Raw genomic sequence first — 17,475 nt, forward strand, 5'->3', positions numbered from 1 at the left:
AACTAAATCCTCGCTAACCCGTGGCCCAGGTGTGCCTCCCCCGGGGGCCCAGCAGGGAGGTGGCTGTTCTGGTCCCTACTTAGGAAGACGGAGGCAAAGAAATCATTAAACATGTTAGCTTTGCCGTCTGGTGTGTATGAATGCATGATTAGAATATATAAATATTTTTACCATTTGGGAGTGGTATTGTTTTGTGGGTTTTTTTTCTTATTGCGCTGGTTTACTTTATTGTTGCATATTATTTAATTTTATCTGTATTTCCTTGCATTATCATATATTGTGCTCTGTTTTAATTATGTTTAAATTGTTAGAATATGTGATTGTATTTTATGCTCTTAGCACAACTAATACTTCATATCATTTTATTATTATATATCATTTTATTGCCCATTTTAGTGAAAGCTGTAAACAAACTACTACTGCTACATGGGAACAGATTTATTGAAAATAAAATGCTCAAACACTACTCCTTCCTTGTTAATTGATACTTATTTTTATAAGGATGACAAAAACCCCCCAGGGTTAATAAGACTGTTTATGTTGGGAATCTACTTGTAGTTCAACAGTCTTCTAATACTGAAATATTAAATTCTTTTTTTAAATAAGCCACCCTTGTACAAAAACAGTTCATTTGCTCTGCATGATCAGCTATAATTATTTTATCTACTCACACTCTGAGATTGGAAAGCCAAGAACCTCAGCACCTGCATGTTTGCTCCTGTTTATCTTTAAGTTAACCAGCCATTGGATTAAAAAGTAGAAATAATCTTGGCAGATGGGACAAACCAGGAGAGCATCATAATCACTATGCTTCAGCAACAGGCTTGCTCTTGCTCGCTCTCTGTCTCTCGCCACATGAATCTTCTTTGCCACAGTGGGACAGTTATGACAGAGGAATGGAGAATGCATCCATCTATTCTAGTGCATAGCCTACTCAAGGAATCACACCCCACAGTTCATTAGAATTACACTGTCCTGTAAAACTTTTAATAGGAAGCAATGGCATTAAGCAAATCTTGGATGCATTCAGTCCCACAGTGAAGAACAAACCACCTCTGAACTATGTTTAAAAAAAAAAGGAATCCTATAAAAATGGAAACCTTGTCATAGTATTAGAGAAGAGTATAAGAGTATCTCACACAGAGAAAAATTAGGAAGGCCAAAATTATTCAGAAAGAAAATTAGGAAGACCAAGTCATGATTTGAAATGCACCTGGCATGGGACATGAAAGGCAATGAAAAGGGATTCTATAAGTATTTCAAAAGCAAGAGAAAGACCAAAGAAACCATAGGTCCCTTTAAAGAATGCAGAAGTTAATTTAGTTACAAATGATGCAGAGAAGGCAGAAGTATTTAATGCCTTTTTACTTCAATCTTTACAAATTGGAGCAACTAGCAGATGACAAGCTCAGGTGGCAGCAAAGATGGGGAAGGAGACAAACAGCCTAGAACAGCAGAAGAACCCATTAGAGATTACTCGGAGAAACTAGATGCTTTCAAGTCAGCAGGGCCAGATGGGATGCATCCTAGGGTCCTGAAGGAATTGGCTGAGGTAATTTCAGAGCTGTTAGGTATTCTCTTTTGAGAATAGGTGAGATCCTAAATAATGAAAAAAGGGCAAATAGATGGCACATCTATACGAAAGGGAAGAAGGAGGATCTGGGGGATTACAGACCAGTCAGCGTGTCTTCAATACCTGGATAGGTCATGGAGAAGGTTCTCAAAGATCCTACGGTGAAGCACCTAGTGAAGAACAAGGTAATCAGGAACTGCCAGTATGGAGCAAGAGCAAGTCATGCCTGAACAACCTAATTTCCTTCTATGGTAAGGTGGCAGGTTCCTTAGATGTAGTAGACCTTGACTTTAGCAAGGTTTATGACACTTGTCTCTCATTCTTATTGGGCTCAACCTTAGTGAGGCTGCAGCTGGAGTACTGCATCCAATTCTGCGCTCCACACTTTAGAAAGGATGTGGAAAAGCTTGAGAGAGTCCAGAGGAGAGCCATGTGTGTGATGAGAGGTCAAGAGAACAGGTCTTATGAGGCGAGGCTGAGAAGCATGGGACTCTTCAGCACAGAGAAGCGAAGGCTCTGGGGTGACGTGGTGGTAGCCTGTAAGTATATAAGGGGTGTGCATCAGGAACTAGGAGAACATTTGTTCAGTAGAGCACCCCCTGGGAAGATGAAGTCTTATGGTTACAAACTGCTGAAAGACTGTTTTAGGCTGGACAAAAGGAAACACTTTGTTACCGTCTGAATCTCCAGAGTCTGGAATAGACTCCCCCCAGAAGTAGTGCAAGCACCTACTCTGGATACCTTTTGAGAAATGCTTGGATGCTTATCTTGCTGGGTGATCTCATCTGACTTCCTGCCCTTTGGGCGGGGAGGGGCCAGACCCAATGATTTCATGAGGTCCCTTCCAGCCCCAGTGCCTATGGAATCTGTTTGGCACTGATGAGGCCTCACTTGGAGTACTGTGTTCAGTTTTGGCCCCCACACTTCAAGAAGGACATAGACAAATTGGAAAGAGTCCAGTGAATAGCAGCAAAAATTGTTAGGGACCAGAGAAGCAAGACTTGTAAGGTAGGGCTGGAAGAACTAGGGATATTCAGTCTGGATAAGAGAAGACTGAGAGTAGATTTGATAACAGCCTTCAAATACCTGAAGGATGATTATAGAGGGAATGAAGATGGGATTTTCTCTGTGGCCTTAAAGGACAGGACTAGGGCTACCAGCAGGGGAAATCTAGTTTGGAGATTAGGAGGAACTTTCTGACTATGTGGGTGTCAAGCACTGGAACCTGCTACCCAGAAAAACTGTGGAACTGTGAATTTTCTAGAGCAGGTTGGATAGACACTGCTGGGAGGGTTTAGCTGGGGACAACCTAGCCTTGAGCAGGATCCTGGACTACAAGAAACTGTGAAGTGCCTTCAAGACTTACTTTCCTTTGATCCTATGACAGTATTCTATATTAATCTGAATTCTATGAAAGGTCATGAATTTATACAAAATGTGAGGAGAGAGAAGAGCCCTAGAGAAGTAAAATGGCCCCACCTGTATTGCAAAAAACTCCGCAGGGCTCCTTCTTCACCCGGTGTTTCAGGAGGGGAGGACAAGTCGGCCAGAACTCCAGGATAAAAGGAGATGTGGGGCAGGAAAAAGGGGGACACAGGAAACCGGAAGTGACTGACTCAGGCAGTGAGATGGCAGGGAGAGCTGGCGGCACTGAGGAAGCAAGGGAGACCAGGTTTAAAGGAAGCACTTCTGTGGAGGGAGCTGCCAGGGGCGAGAACTCTGAAGGAAACCTCGGAGAGAAGTTAGAAGGTACTGTAAAGACCCTAATAGCAGGGCTGAAGAAAAAGACTACCACAAAGTTGGGAATATAAGGGCAGAAAAAATGCCAGTTTGTTTTTGTTTTCCTTTTTGTTAGGGTGAGAGGAAAGTCACCCCAGATAGTTGCAAGCGCAATAGGCCAGGAAAAGTACTGGCTAGGATTAATGGCAGGTCTGTGCCAGGTTCAAGCCAGGTGAGACGCAACTGGGCCCATCAGGGATATTGATTGACCAGACCTAGAGACCCAAGGAGCATTTTGTACTGCTCAAAGGCAGATTGTGGAGATGACTGAATTACCACCCAGTGGAACGGGCAAGGGTGTAGGGGTTGGTGGAGCCCTCAGTACACTAAGACAAATTGCAAGAGTCAAAGCATCAAGGCCCCCATGCCCCAGCAGTCTATTTTCTCTCGTAACAACAAGTTGTGTCAGGTGAGATCACGGACATGTGGGAGAGGCCAGCAAGATGTCGCAGTGGACTTCAGCTCATTAGCCAAGATGCTAAAACTGTCTTGGTGTAAAAGATAGAATAATAAAGGGAAAAAAAATGCTTAGGTGATGAGCTCCAGAGATTGACGACACTTAGAATGATAGAGACAAACTCTACCACAGATACAGGCAGGACTTTGGGGTGAAAGCTGCCCATTGGACACAAAGGTCATAGCTGTGTACCAGTTAGTCCCTTATTGCTGCCAAATTATGTGGTATAATCAGTGACTACATAATGGGATAGTAGACACACAAATTTAGCAGTATACTGTTTAAATCGTCATCAGTATGACTAGACTGTTGGAGTACCGTCAATAAATACGATTGTACTGGAGCGATTTCAAGCTCACTTACTTTTGCTTTATCTGTTGGTTTTTAAGCATGTGCAATATAACAAGTCCATAGAATCATCAAGGAGCAAGACCCTTTCTCTTCTATTAGACATTTTAAGTATAATCCTATTCCATGCTACTTGACTTCTTCCCCTTAGATTCACCTCAACTCAAGAGGCATCCTGCCTGTTTGTCCTGAAAGGTCCCTCAGTACCTGCAGTTCTGTTTCCTCACATCTCCATCACTTCCTTGGACTGAGCATCTGGCCTAGCTCTGGCCTAATCTCATTGTAATTCATAAAGTAGACAGTATGGTTCCTGTCATCTGAGGGATCCAAACAAGGAAGTGTACTCTGAGCATACTTAAATACCATCTGGACAGGGCCTCTTGCAAAGTGTGGTTGGGTTTACTTTCCTCTTATGGTAGACTGAAACAGGAGGAAGTGCCCGGCTTTTATATAATCTAGTTGTTAGACCAGTTGTCTAAGAAGGAAGAGACTTTGTTCAGTGCCCTCGTCAGTTATGGGGTGGGGTGGTGGAGAGTGTATTCAAATATACATCTTCTAGGAGAGTGTCCCTAGCAGTAGGCATATGTTAGGATAGAGGAGGGTACTCTCCATTCCTCTCTTGAAATTGTTCCATTGTGGGCATGCAGTGCAGTGTTGGGAGAAGAGGGGTGCATGGAGCAATGGTATGATGGAACATTTATCTGGTGGGCAACCTGGAGGGGGCCATGTCTTGTTCTGGTGGAGCTTGAGGGTGTGAGGCCTCTGGCTTCTAGAAGTTGGATGATAAGAGTGTTGTCAAGTAGAAGTCTCCTCCATGCGTCTTGAGTGTTTGTATTCTAAATGAAAATGAATGAGTAGAAATTTTAATTAGGTTCGTTTATGCCAATCCTTTATTTCCCCATCCAATATGGTATGGGCCAAGGGATAATGGTAGTGGCTCTGTTCTTTCCCATTATTTTGCTTTTGAAAGTATCTGAACTATTCAGAAGGAGTACTTTTTCCTTCCTGCACAACTGTAGACAGAGCAGGCTGGCAGTAGATCAAAATGGTTGCTCATCACTGTTTTAGAAGTTGCTGTGAGGGAGTAGCCCAAAGGGAAAACAAAACACCTGCTAACTCAGTCCAGCCCTTCTTGGCTTCAATTAATTTGGAACCTTGTGTAGCTTTCGTCACTGTCACGGAGGCACTGGGGTGCTCTGTGCCTGAGAATGAGGTAAGGTGAGCTGCCAATCACCGGGGCAGCCCAGCTGCCAGTTGCTGGGGCAACCAGGCAGGTCATGTGGCCAGAAGGGGGCAGGGGCGGGCCTTTATAAACAGCTCAGGCTGGAGCCTGACTAGCAGTTCCCTTCCGGCAGCCACAGGAGCAGGAGCTCTGTGGCTGAGCTGAGCGGCCAGAGTTGGTGATTGTAGCCTTACCTTGCTGACCGGCCGCAATGATGCTAGGGAGGAGAGAACCCTGAAAGGAGGTAGGGTGGAAGCCCTGCTGGGGCTGGGAGTTTGCATTACGAGCGGGAAGGCTCTTTGTTGGTTTTGTTACAGCCGTTTGGGCTTGGCTTGTGTTATAGTTACATCGGAGGACCATGTAGGGGAGTGAGGAGGCCTCACGGGAGCTCCCCAGCAGCTTGGGGGTTCCCGGTGCCCAGCAGGGGCACAGTGCCAGTGGGGCACAACTGTTGGTGCTGGAGTGGCGTGGTGTACGGGGTTGGACCCCAGCCCGTAAGGGCGGTGTTTTGCCCAGTGGGGCAAAGGACCCAGAGAAGGGTCAAGGGGCCAGGCATGGCTGCGGCCACCTGAGCCCCAAGCGTGAAGAGCGCTGCATAGGCCCCAGAGAGGGCGAGGCCCCGGAAGGGCGGCGAGCGCATGCGAAGAGCACAGCGTAGGCCCAGAAGGGGGGCAACGGCCGTGGAGAGCGCGGCAAAAGACCCCGAGAGGGGGTGAGAGGCACGGCAAAAGACCCCGAGAGGGGGTGAGAGGCACGGCAAAAGACCCCGAGAGGGGCGAGAAAGCCCAGAGGTGGGCAAAAGGCCCTGAGGGGGTGAGGCGTGGAAAGAGTACCTGGGCGAGAAAAGCCCATGGGCGCCAGGCTAGGGGCACTGGTGGGGACACAGACCCAGAGGCACCAGACAGGGCATAGGGACACAGGCCCAGAGGCGCCAGGCAGGTGTTGAGCCCAGGGTGCCAGAGGGAGAGCACCCGAGGGGCAGGGGACCGTACAACGTCTCACGGAACAGCTGCGAGGCTTGGGGCGTGCTAAAGGGGAGGTTTGGAGGCATGCATAGCCCTTAAGGCAAGGGTGCCCAGAGGTACCCCAGGTGGAGTAGGGGTAGGAACACACACACCCCGTCTGCTCGGGGATAAAGGCAGCCTCCCATACAAACCTATTTATTATCAAAGTCGTGGCGGGTGAGATTCTGAGGGTGCTGAGTCCACCATGAGTGACGGTAGGGGGCGCTAGGGAGTTCACGGCCGCTCCTAGGCCCCACTCCCTCACAGTCACCATCAGTGTAAAATTTAAGCACTGCTTTTGAAAAGCAAATTAGTTTGTATGCTGAGGCCAAAACAATCTATCACAGGTTATCACAAATTGAAATTTATGGATGTTACTTCCTAGGAGAAAAAATATCAAGGAACATACTTTACAACTTTGCATTCTAACTCCTAAAGTTTTTACTCTTATTTTCAGTAGATCATTGCTTTCCTTTAATCAAAGTCTTATCAAAATGTTCCTGCCTCAGTGGTATTCGAAACTTAACCTTGAGCCTTGTCTGGATAGATTCTGATATTGATCAGAATTCAGTGAACCTTCACAAAAATTAATTATTACAACTGTCAGCTCTCAAGATGGTTTGGAGAGCTGCTATTCAGTCAACATTAATTGGGTTTCTTTTCATTTTACTGAAGGTGTGAGCGTCGTTTTGAAGGACATACTAATCGCTGCCACCCATGTGGAATTGCAATCTCTCCCTGTGGACGATTCATTGCCAGTGGATCAGAAGATAAATGTGTATGTAATACTTTATCAACTTTTTTTGGCCAATGATACTTCTTTTATGCACAAACCTGCCTTTTTTTTTTGCATTGTTGCTAGGCCTTAAAAAGCTGACAAAATTATGTCCAGTTCTTTTTGCTGTTACCAGTTTGGTCTTCAGATTTTGTTTGCACATGAGCTCCCATTTGGGCCGCCTTGGAACTTTGCTAAGTGTTCTGTTTGGAATAGTTGCAGCACATTGAGTGCCTTTGGAATGAACTTCCTAATCGTATTTATGTATATAGTGGGCATGGTTTGGAACCTGAGCAACTGAGTGCATTTAAATGTAACAAAATATTTGAATCTTGATGGTAGGTATGTATATGTTCACAATTGCATTTGATACAGCCCACTTTTTAACAGGAATATGAATCATTTTCCTTTAGGTATTTCACATTCCATGTTTTTTCCTGGAAATCTAACCAAATGGAACTCAGAACAATTTTAAGCAGACTTCAGTTAGTGAGTGCAATGTATGACTCTGAGTCAATAGCATAACAGCGATGGGTGCCTGAGGCATGCATGTGTGGGAGGCACAAAAGCAGCCATTGCCACAGCACTGGCTGATTGCACTGCCGCAGTCAGTGTGGCAGGAACCAGTGCTGCCCTGGGTGCCATGTGCCTGCCCTGGGTGAGGAGCTGTGCTGCTATGCCTCTGCTTTGAATTGTCAGTGCCAGCAGCACCGGGTGGTAGAAGTGCCAAATGTTAAGCAGTACCCAAATCTCTATCTGATTAGTATAATCCCTTCTGCAGAATTATTTACCAAGGCTAGGTAACAGTTTTTATTGCTTGACTAAACATTAACCAGTCACCTAAATGTAAAATGAAAAAGTATTCCATTATAATTGGATTCCTTTAGAAAAGCATCATGATAGTAGAACCTTGAAGAAACAAAATACCCTCATTAAGAGATGGTTTCATTCCTTTCAGTGGCAGGTAACATCAGACGCTACAGACAGTGCTGAATTCTTCTGTTAAATGTGTATTTAGCAGTCTTGAAATACAGCCAAGTATTGTTTTTATAAGTATTTAAATATGATAAGCTTGGGTAGAGTACCCTCTTCATTGCTTCTGTGCTTTTGCCTCTATTCATGATAGCAGCGCTTTTACTCCATTTCTTTAAAAATTCCCTAGAGGGTACAGGGCTTGCCAGCTTTTGATATTCTGTAAGACCTGGAACTCTGGGCACTCAGCACCACAGGAAATCAGTTTCCAAGTAAACATATGTCTCTCCAGAACATATAGGTAGGAAATCTATTTTTCTTTCCTTTAAACTCTTTATATTTATCTCTTTAGGGATATGAAGTAGGATTTCCACACATCCACCTCAAATTCAGAGGCAATTGAGTCTGCTGTAGTAGTTAAGTCTTGAAATCCTGACTCCAGAACTTCATGAAGGAGAGAGATGTTATTGGCATAGAAGCTTGGAAGTGTTGCAGTAGTAAAGGTTCTGTTGTCATTTCCATTATAAAATCCATTTTTCAGATAGTTGGCAATCTACTTTTCAAAACACTCTTTGAAGTGAAATCCATTTTCAGAAGATACATTTTTAATTTTGTTTTAAAAAAATCAGGTAAATGGTTGTTTTCAATTCTGTGGTCCTGATGTATTTATGATATTTAAAAATTAGTTGTGGCTATTTACTAAGACCCACATTTAGTGTAAAAGTAATACAGAAACAACTTGTAAGACTACCCTATTTGCCCTAAATATCTTGCTTGGGAATGCCATTTTCTGCCTCTCTCTGCATAGTTCTAGGATCAAGGAAGTACTATGGGTGAGCTGTTGCAGTCACCTTGGCTGATTTATGATCTTTTGGCAGGGGCTGAGGGGACAATGCCAGCTATCACACTCTAGTATGGCTCCTGGACTGCTATAACTTGTATCTGAGTCTGGACAAAGAATCAGGGACCTATAAGTGCTTAGCTTGCTGCCTTCATCTGATGCTCCTATTTACTGTATTTACTTGAATATAAGACGACCCTGATTATAAGATAACTCCCCAATAATTAGATTCTATATATGTAAAATTTAGAAATTTGATACAATTTTCCAGGTATAGAATCAAATTATGGGAAGTTTCTGTCCCCTTCCCACTGCTGCAGCAGGAAAAATAAGTCTGGGGGATCAGGTAACCCCTTTGCCCTCTGCTCCTCCTCCCCACATCTTCTTCCCAGTGCAACTCCTTCTCTCCTCTCTCTACTATCAGACCTGCTCTCCCTGAGAAGATGGAAGTAAGGAGCAAATTTGAAAACAATGACCTTGAAATCAACAAAGCTGTAGCATTTTGCATATAGTACCCATAGACTTAGTTCACACAGAATTGATGCATTTTATCTTTTTTGAAACTGCTGCAAGTTTTAGCACAGGTACTCCATAAACGCAAGTTTAAGTAGGTCTTTGGCACGTACTTATATATAGTATAAACTTTTTTGGCAAAAATACAAGCATACATATATGTGTGTGTGTATATAAATATTACAGTACTTCTGCCAACTTGCCCCATGGCTACTATGGCTCATTTGACAGTCCAAAGCACATCATTGCAATTACATCATACACACTCCCATCACAACATCTACACCATGTACTCATGGTCTTGCATGTCCATGTACCCTTTTCCTGTCATCTCTCCCCTATCTCTGTCCATTTTTTCTCAGTCCTGTTAGTCTAAAGCTCAGAGGCCCCTTATTTACCATATAGTTAATTGTGCTGGGCCCCAGCAGAGTCAACAGCATTTCAAACCATGGTGGACCCACAGCTCAGCACTGATCATTAGTATGTGTGTGTACTCCAGGTTACCACCCCCTTCCCCAAAAGGGCCCATGTGCTAAGTTTCTCCCCTCCCCTGACTCATGACTGGAACCAAGTTTTCTTGTCATGAGTCCTGGGATTCTCCAAAAATGTATATGCAGATGAGGTGCAGTGCAACCCGGTCCAGCTCTTCCTCGTGGTGGGGAGGGCCATACTAATCAAATGCAACAAGCTGAGAGAGGGGTAGCAGAGGCATTCTGGGTGAATTGCTTGGTGCCCAATATGGTGGTGTTTGCCAGACACTTTAAGGCTAGTGAAGAAACAGGAATCATTGGCAATGGGAAAGAAAGGTGCAGCTCTGTTATTAGAGTAAACAAGTCAAAGAGAATGCAGTGTAGTAGCTCACTGTGACTTGAAAAATGTTGGTGTTGTGGGGGACTGCGCTTAATAGGCATTGCCCTAAATTTTATTTGGATGGGTTTTTTGGCATGCTTGTTAATGGGCTGTACTAACTTATCTTTTGTAGTAGGTTCCTATCAATAGGGGAAATACCGTAACCACTAAGGCAGTTTTCCTAGTTGTTGGGAATAATCACTTCCTGGGTGGAGGTAATGTATAGTTAACTTCCCACTTTCATTTTCAGTGGGAGGGCCTTGGTTTTATGCCCACTTTACGGAAATGGGAGAGTTTTCCTTAACTTGTTTCTGTGGCCATAAGGCTGAGAGCAAGCTAAACTTGCGGGTATTTGAACCCCAAGCCTTCTGGGCATGTAGAATGCCCACCAAATGATTTGGAAGCATCTGAAACCCCAGGTGGGGGTCAAGGATGTTTGCAGGTAGTAGGGTCACATTTGGTTCTTGAATGATTCACAGATTTGGAACTGATTTGGCTTGAAACACGAAAAAATTTTCTTTAAAAAAAAAAAAATTGTGGGTCATGTGTTTAATAGTCATGCTTAGTGTTGGATGCATTTAATTAGCTTCATAGATGGTTTTCATTACTGAACACATGTTGCTTTTAGTAGCAGTTCAGATAATGTGTTCCTTGTGTACTAATGTAAGATAAAGGGCTTTTTCCCTTGTGCTGATAAAGGAAAAATCATGTCTTATATTTTGTCAGTATGGTACCATTCTTCATTATTTAAGTGGACTTGCAACTTCAAATCCTAGGAAGTGGCATAGGCATGTTTTCTCAAGTGCGTTTTGATATTGGAAAGCCCTGAATTATTGTATCAGTTGTTAAAGGACCATCTCCCCCTGCACCCTGTAGGATTTGTATCTAGGTTTAATGTGTGTTTTATTCCTTAATCTTCCAACTCTTGCTTGCTGGATCTTGCATTGTTAATCACCATGATTCATAGGCTGGTGGCATATAAACAGTCTAATTTTTAATATGTCACATACCAGTATAAACTTGCTGAGATCATTTGTCCTTAAACTGAAAATAATTTGGGATGAATGTATGAAAACACTCAAGTTCTTTGTCTGTTGTCAATAAAACTATACTACTTTGTTATACTTGGACTCAACTGAGTCCTGCAATTTTAGATATTAGTACTGCATTTTATGGCTTTAGATATCATTCATCTTTTTTTGTTGACCAATTCCAATGAAAGACTTTCAACAGTTCTGTCTCTTAAGACAGCATTTTATTTTTTTTGTTTCTTTCAGAAAGACTTTCTTTAAAATTTTCAAACTGGATACACTATTAAGTTTCTCTTTAAAGAAAAATGAAACAACAATTGGTGTTCTGGTTATATTGTCAACCAAACAGCATCCAGGCAGCCTTCCTGAATTACAGCTTAATCTGTATTCTGTGCTTAAATGTTTCAAGATTTGTTTCCAAAATCCAGTGCTAGAAAAACAAAGATGCATCACTATTGGTCTCTTGTTGGAAAGAGGAAGCTTGCATAATACATTTAAGTAATCTCTGGGTCTATTAATCAAGCACAATATTTGAATCTTGTTTCAGGCCATATATTTGTTGTTTACATTTGGAGCCGAGAGACACTACTGGAATATAATTCAGCAGCATTAATCTTAAATTTCTTTGTAACCCACAATATATGAAGAGCTTGACAGGGAAGAAGCGTATGTGTTGGCTACATTGATTAAAATAAAATTAAAACCATATTTCAGCAGGGTACAGGAACAGATCACTGAAATATGTTGTAAACAGAGAGCCCCAAATGCCATACTCCTATTCCCCTACTTATGAAGTATGTTTTATCACATCTCTGTTTTGTTTAAACAACAGCCCTGTTTCTTTTTGACATACTTGATTAAAGAGGGTTCCTCTGAATTTGTACATACAGCAGGTCCTAGCGAGGGTGTGAGGATTCCTTTCACAATGTATACTTCCAGGCATGAGACATCAGTTGGGAATTAGGGTGGAATTAGCTCCCACATCAGTCCTTATAACAACAAATATGTGCCCTCACCTGGTACCTACAGCAAACTGATCTTGAGTTTGGCCAGAATTCCTTTCACTGCTTATAAGTAGAGCATTGTGAGTCTTAACATTTGTCACATCGATTCCCACATTACATTTAAAATAAGCTTTACTTTTATGGTAATCGGTGCATATGATTAATATTTTTAATGAAATTAATGGATATGATTGTATTTTTGCCTTCAGACCATTAACAAACAGACTGTTGGGAGTTGCTAAACCATAGTATTAACTATGTAAGACTGAAACTACAATGAAGATGAAGGTTCCATTTTGTGGGATTACTTACAAAGATATTTGCACAAACAGACAATTTCTGCCCCAAAGTTTCTGAAAGAAAAATATCCAGAGCTTGTGAAAAGCTGGGGTTTTTTTGTTTTTTTTGAGTGCACATGTGTTCAGGCTTCATGTTCTTGTACTGTATTTAATATTAGATAGCTGATTGTTTCTCTTAGTTTCATGTATAATTAATTTCTCTTAATTTTTTCTTTGAATACCTTCAGGGTGCCTGAGTAAATTCCAAGTTTCCAGAAATAGAAGGGAATGCAGAAATTGAGATTTAAGTCTTTAATTGTACTTAGATTTGACTTTCCTAGCTGTCTTTGAACTGTAGAGTTTAAGGGGCACAACTTGGCCTCAGTCCTAAAATGTAGTTTGGTAGCATGGATATTCATGCCCACACAAAGGGTGAAATTCCAGTTCCCTTTGTGATCCCCACTCCTTCCTGATTGGGCTTTTGGTTGAAGGATTATGGTGATGGGTGGGGTGGAAGGGACGGCATTACCTCTGTTTCTGGTATCTTCAGGCATCATGCCTTCATCCATATAATGCACTTCTTATGGCCACTTAGTGGTAGTCTGGCTTTGAGAGTCATAACCAGACATTACCTAAAATCCTGCCTTTGGTATGACATAAAATATGTCAGTTTTCAAGAAACTATACATAAAAGTCTGTGATTTCTGGAGTTGCTATTTTTATAGAGCAATAGTGCTATTTACCTACACATTTTAGTGAGGTGCTAGAAGATATTTATAATGCTGTCCTGGGAGAAAAGGGGAGAAAGAACCCCAGTCAGTAAACGGGGACCCCCTGGGGTGGGGAACACATGACGGAAAGAAAAAAGGTATAAAAATAACTTAAAGAGATCACTTACTGGCAGCAATAGGTCCTGCAACACAGCTGGAGGGAGACAGGAAATCCACGCTGATCATAAGCCGCTCTTTTGTCCAGCTGAAGCCGGCCAGTGACGTCACCAGCAATCACTGGCCAGGGAGGATAAAACAAACTTCCGGAGAAGATGGTGAGAAGGGCGGAGCAGGGACGGAGAGGTCTCTGCAACTGGGTGCTGCCCAGAGTGCTTGGAAGGGGAGAGAGCTGGCAGGAACTCTCTGCCACAATGAGGGATGGAGTCCTGAAGAAACAGAAGAGCTGAAAGAGACTCCCGGCACCGACAGAGGCAGGGTCAACAGAGGGACTGCAGAGCCGGAGGAGGCTTTCCTCGCTGACAGAGGTGGGAGCACCGGAGGGACACAGAAGGCAAGGGAAGTTTCCCTGCCAGCTGGAGATGGAGCAGGGCAGCGAGGGAGACTGAGGTATAGCCCAGTCAGAGGCTGGGTGCCAGCTCACAGCCCGAGGAGTGGCCAAATACAGAGGGAGACACCCCAGGATAACAGGAAAGGGATGCTCCCTACAGGGGAGAAGGGTGACAACAGCTCATGTCATATAGGGCGGAGGGAGAGCTGTTACGACCCGGGAGTGAAGGGCCATGGTCTACATTGACCCCGATGGGCCAGACTGCAGCAGGGTCAGGGGGCATGAAGGCTCGACAGTTGCCCTAGCATAAGAGTAGGGCAAAAGGACTGGTCAGGTCCTCTCATGCTAGGTTTTCATTGGTTTTACTTTTCTTTAGTTTCCCCTTTTTTGGAGGGGTTGAGAGACGGGGCGAGGTGATATACATAGGACACTGCACCATATTTTTTTTTGAGCCTCCATCTTTGGGGGAGCGTAGGGCGAAGTTTGGAGTCCCAGGTGGGGACTGTCCAAGCCAGGAGGGCTCGTTTTTCTGTAGCCCTACTTCAGTTTGAGTTGCTCGCCTTGGGAGGCAGGTCCTAGAGTGTGGTGAGGGACACGTGAGCCAGTGGGTCCCTGGGGAAGACAAACATCATTCGGGGTATGGCCAAGAAAACCTGATAACCTGCCAGAGGTTGGCGTGAGGTTGGGGTGTAGGGGAGGTGGAGCCCCACAGACTACCTCCAGGCGGTCACTGCGCTGCAACCGAATTCTGGGTGGCTGGCCCCCCCCCAGTGGTGTAACACTCAGTCATGGCATGATAGGTTGGGGGGGCAGCCACTCGGGGATAGACATCAGCCCACGGCCCTACAAGAGATCGCAGGACGCCCTCTACTGGTCGCCCGGATGTTTGAGGCCTGGAGGGTACAAATGCATATGCCCAACTGTAGTTCTCATGATTGGAAGCTGGTAACATGTTTCTTACTGTTCCATGCAGTATCATGTTTGCTATACCGTTGCCTTTTAGTAGAACTAAAAAATTTATATTTTGATATGTTCTTTCACCGCAAAGTACAGGTTTTTTATGTACTTCTACTTGTTTATAGTGACTCTGTCAAATAATGCAATGCTGCCTGACTGCTAAATTCATAGTCTTCTTAACTAAACCATATGGTAATTGTATTTTGGTTCTAAAAATACATACTGCAAGAACTCTACAACTTAGAATAATTTAAAATTCATTTTCAGTTATATTAACTAATTGTATTGGATTTCACGTTTTCCATAAGGAACACTTTTAATGCTTTATTCAACCTGGGAAACCTACTTTTAGCTGCAGTAGAGTGATGAGAGCTTGTACTTCACCAATTTCCTGAAATGTCCTTCTGACAAGAATGATGGATCCAACTGGTTAGAGCAGTAACCTGGGCAGTGAGAATCTAGGTGATCTCCTGCTCTATCAAAAATTTCCTGAGTCTTGGCAAGTCACTAAGTTATGTCTGTACAACACAATACAGTACCAAATAGAGATGCCCTGAGATATTGCTGAACAAGGTAGCTTGTGTACTGAAACCTACACAACACAAGAAACTGCTGTGCAGAAGTACCAAGTTAGTTATGCTATACTGCTTTGGGGGCCAGAGCAGCAAGGCTAATTAGCTGAGTGCAGAACATTACTAAAGCAACTGTTCTCTTCTACTTCCAGAAGAAGGTTGTGCAAAGCTAGCTTGGATATCTGTATAGTTCAAGGAAGCACTACACAGAGGCAATACTTTCTGTCTCTGTTAGGGGTTGGAGAGGGGTGGAGGGAGTGTGTGATATCCTTATGCACCATCTTTTCTCTCCTCTTTCCTCACAATATCTTCATTCAACATTCATTGCTATTCTCTTTTGACCTACACCTCTCGGTGCCTTTCCTTCACTGTTGGCTCTCACTCATTTTTTCCATTTAGCTTATTCCCTCCTGTTAAATTTTCCAAAAATGGTGATGGCAGCAAATATAATTTTAGCTCCACACTGTTGACTCTATGTGCTTAAACTCTCTTTTCACCCTGCAGGTAGTGTCTATTTTCATATAGATTGCCACAAAAAGCCTATTATTTGCTACTCATGGGCATGTCTACACATGTGGCAGACTGCACAGTTGTTATTGTGCAGTCATTTAGTACTTGCTTAAGTAAGTTCCGTTCCCTAATGGTTATTTTTAGCTGCTACTGTGCAGTAGCATTGCCGTCATGGTTTGTGCCTGGCGATGCTACATCACTGTAGCAATGAGCTAGGATGCAGTAGCTTGCTGCTATGGCAAAAGTGTTTTGTGTAAATGCACCCTGTGTATGTAACAGTTTGGATTAATTTATATCACTGTTTTTAAATCAGCATTAAGGAAAACTTGATTTCAGTAATTTTTTATTTAGTTCTACATTTATCCTTGTTTTAGTTTCTTAAATAAAAACCTATTCTTATTTGGTTCTCTCATTGGTTAATAAATGTTAAAACATGATGATAAATATAGCTTTACATTAACCTTGAAACACATTTTTACTAATCAAGAGGCCACAGTGCTTCTATGCACATTTATTTAAGCCATTATATAGCTTAACATTTATTTAGGTCTTATTTTTATCTTTTATTACATTGGAAATTGGTAAACAAAACATTTCTGTTTTACTAGAAAATTTTTCTACTTGTAATGTGTGTTGAACTCTATTTAAATGGCAACTTGAATGCCATTCAGGGATCCCTCTGGCAGGGCTGGGGGGGCATTGGCAGGGCTGGAGGAGGAGCCAGGAACCGGCCCTGGCCCCACCTGAGCAGGCGGCAGCAGTGGGGGAAGCTAGCTCCATGCTGCTTCTGCTGCAGCTGCCTGCTATTGGGGGCAGGAAGCTGCAGACTTGGGGCCCTGGCTCCATAACCCTGGAAGCTGGGGGCCCCCTCCAGGAGGCCTGGAAGTTGGGGGCTCTGGGCAGGGGTGGCAAGAGGTATGAGTAGGGTGGGGAGGGGCTGTTGTGAGGGGCACCAGTAGTTTTGTGGGGGCTCTAGGGACAGTGAGAGGCACCAGCAGGGCTGGGGGAGGCATTGGGGGTGTGTGTGAGGGGCACCAGCAGGGTGGGGGGTGGTGCAGGGGGGCTTTTAATTTCAAGAATGGATTTTGGGATTTTTGTCAGAGAATTTGCAATTTTTCGTTAGACAATGTGTGATTTCTTATCGGAGAAAACCAGGATCCCTTACTGTGTACTTTCTGTTTGCCTGTAAAGGTCAGGCACATCTATTGATATATTAAATGAAAAATATGCCTCAAAGGACAATAAGAAGTCCTTTTTTAAATACGTAGGGGGTAAAAAGAAGGTCCCGGGTAATGTGGGGCCCTTGCAGAACGCCATGGGAAACTTGGTCGTCACAGCAGGCGGCAAAGCTAACATGTCTAACAATTTCTTTGCCTCTGTCTTCCTAAGTAGGGACCAGAACAGCCACCTCCCTGCTGGGCCCCCCTCGGGCCCCAGGGGAGGCACACCTGGGCCACGGGTTAGCGAGGATTTAGTTGGGGAGCTTCTGGAGGGGTTGGACGTATTCAAGTC

The 17,475-nt window shown here is 43.6% G+C and overlaps 1 protein-coding gene across 3 annotated transcripts in view; it reads left to right on the forward strand.

The window, feature by feature from the left end:
* The window catches only part of WDR27 (WD repeat domain 27), a 252,852-nt gene that overhangs the window by 127,584 nt on the left and 107,793 nt on the right, over positions 1-17,475 (forward strand). For 2 of the 3 annotated variants that reach the window (XM_019549918.1, XM_019549919.1), the window contains one exon: positions 7,059-7,161. The exons of the other annotated variant lie outside the window; for it this stretch is intronic. In XM_019549918.1, the coding sequence (XP_019405463.1) occupies positions 7,059-7,161 (103 nt within the window). The remainder of the gene's footprint in view (positions 1-7,058; positions 7,162-17,475) is intronic. 3 annotated transcript variants of the gene reach the window in all.

The sequence above is a fragment of the Crocodylus porosus genome, unplaced genomic scaffold, assembly GCF_001723895.1.
Source record: "Crocodylus porosus isolate Cpor-Errol unplaced genomic scaffold, CroPor_comp1, whole genome shotgun sequence".
In the NCBI taxonomy this organism is placed as follows: Eukaryota; Metazoa; Chordata; order Crocodylia; family Crocodylidae; genus Crocodylus; species Crocodylus porosus.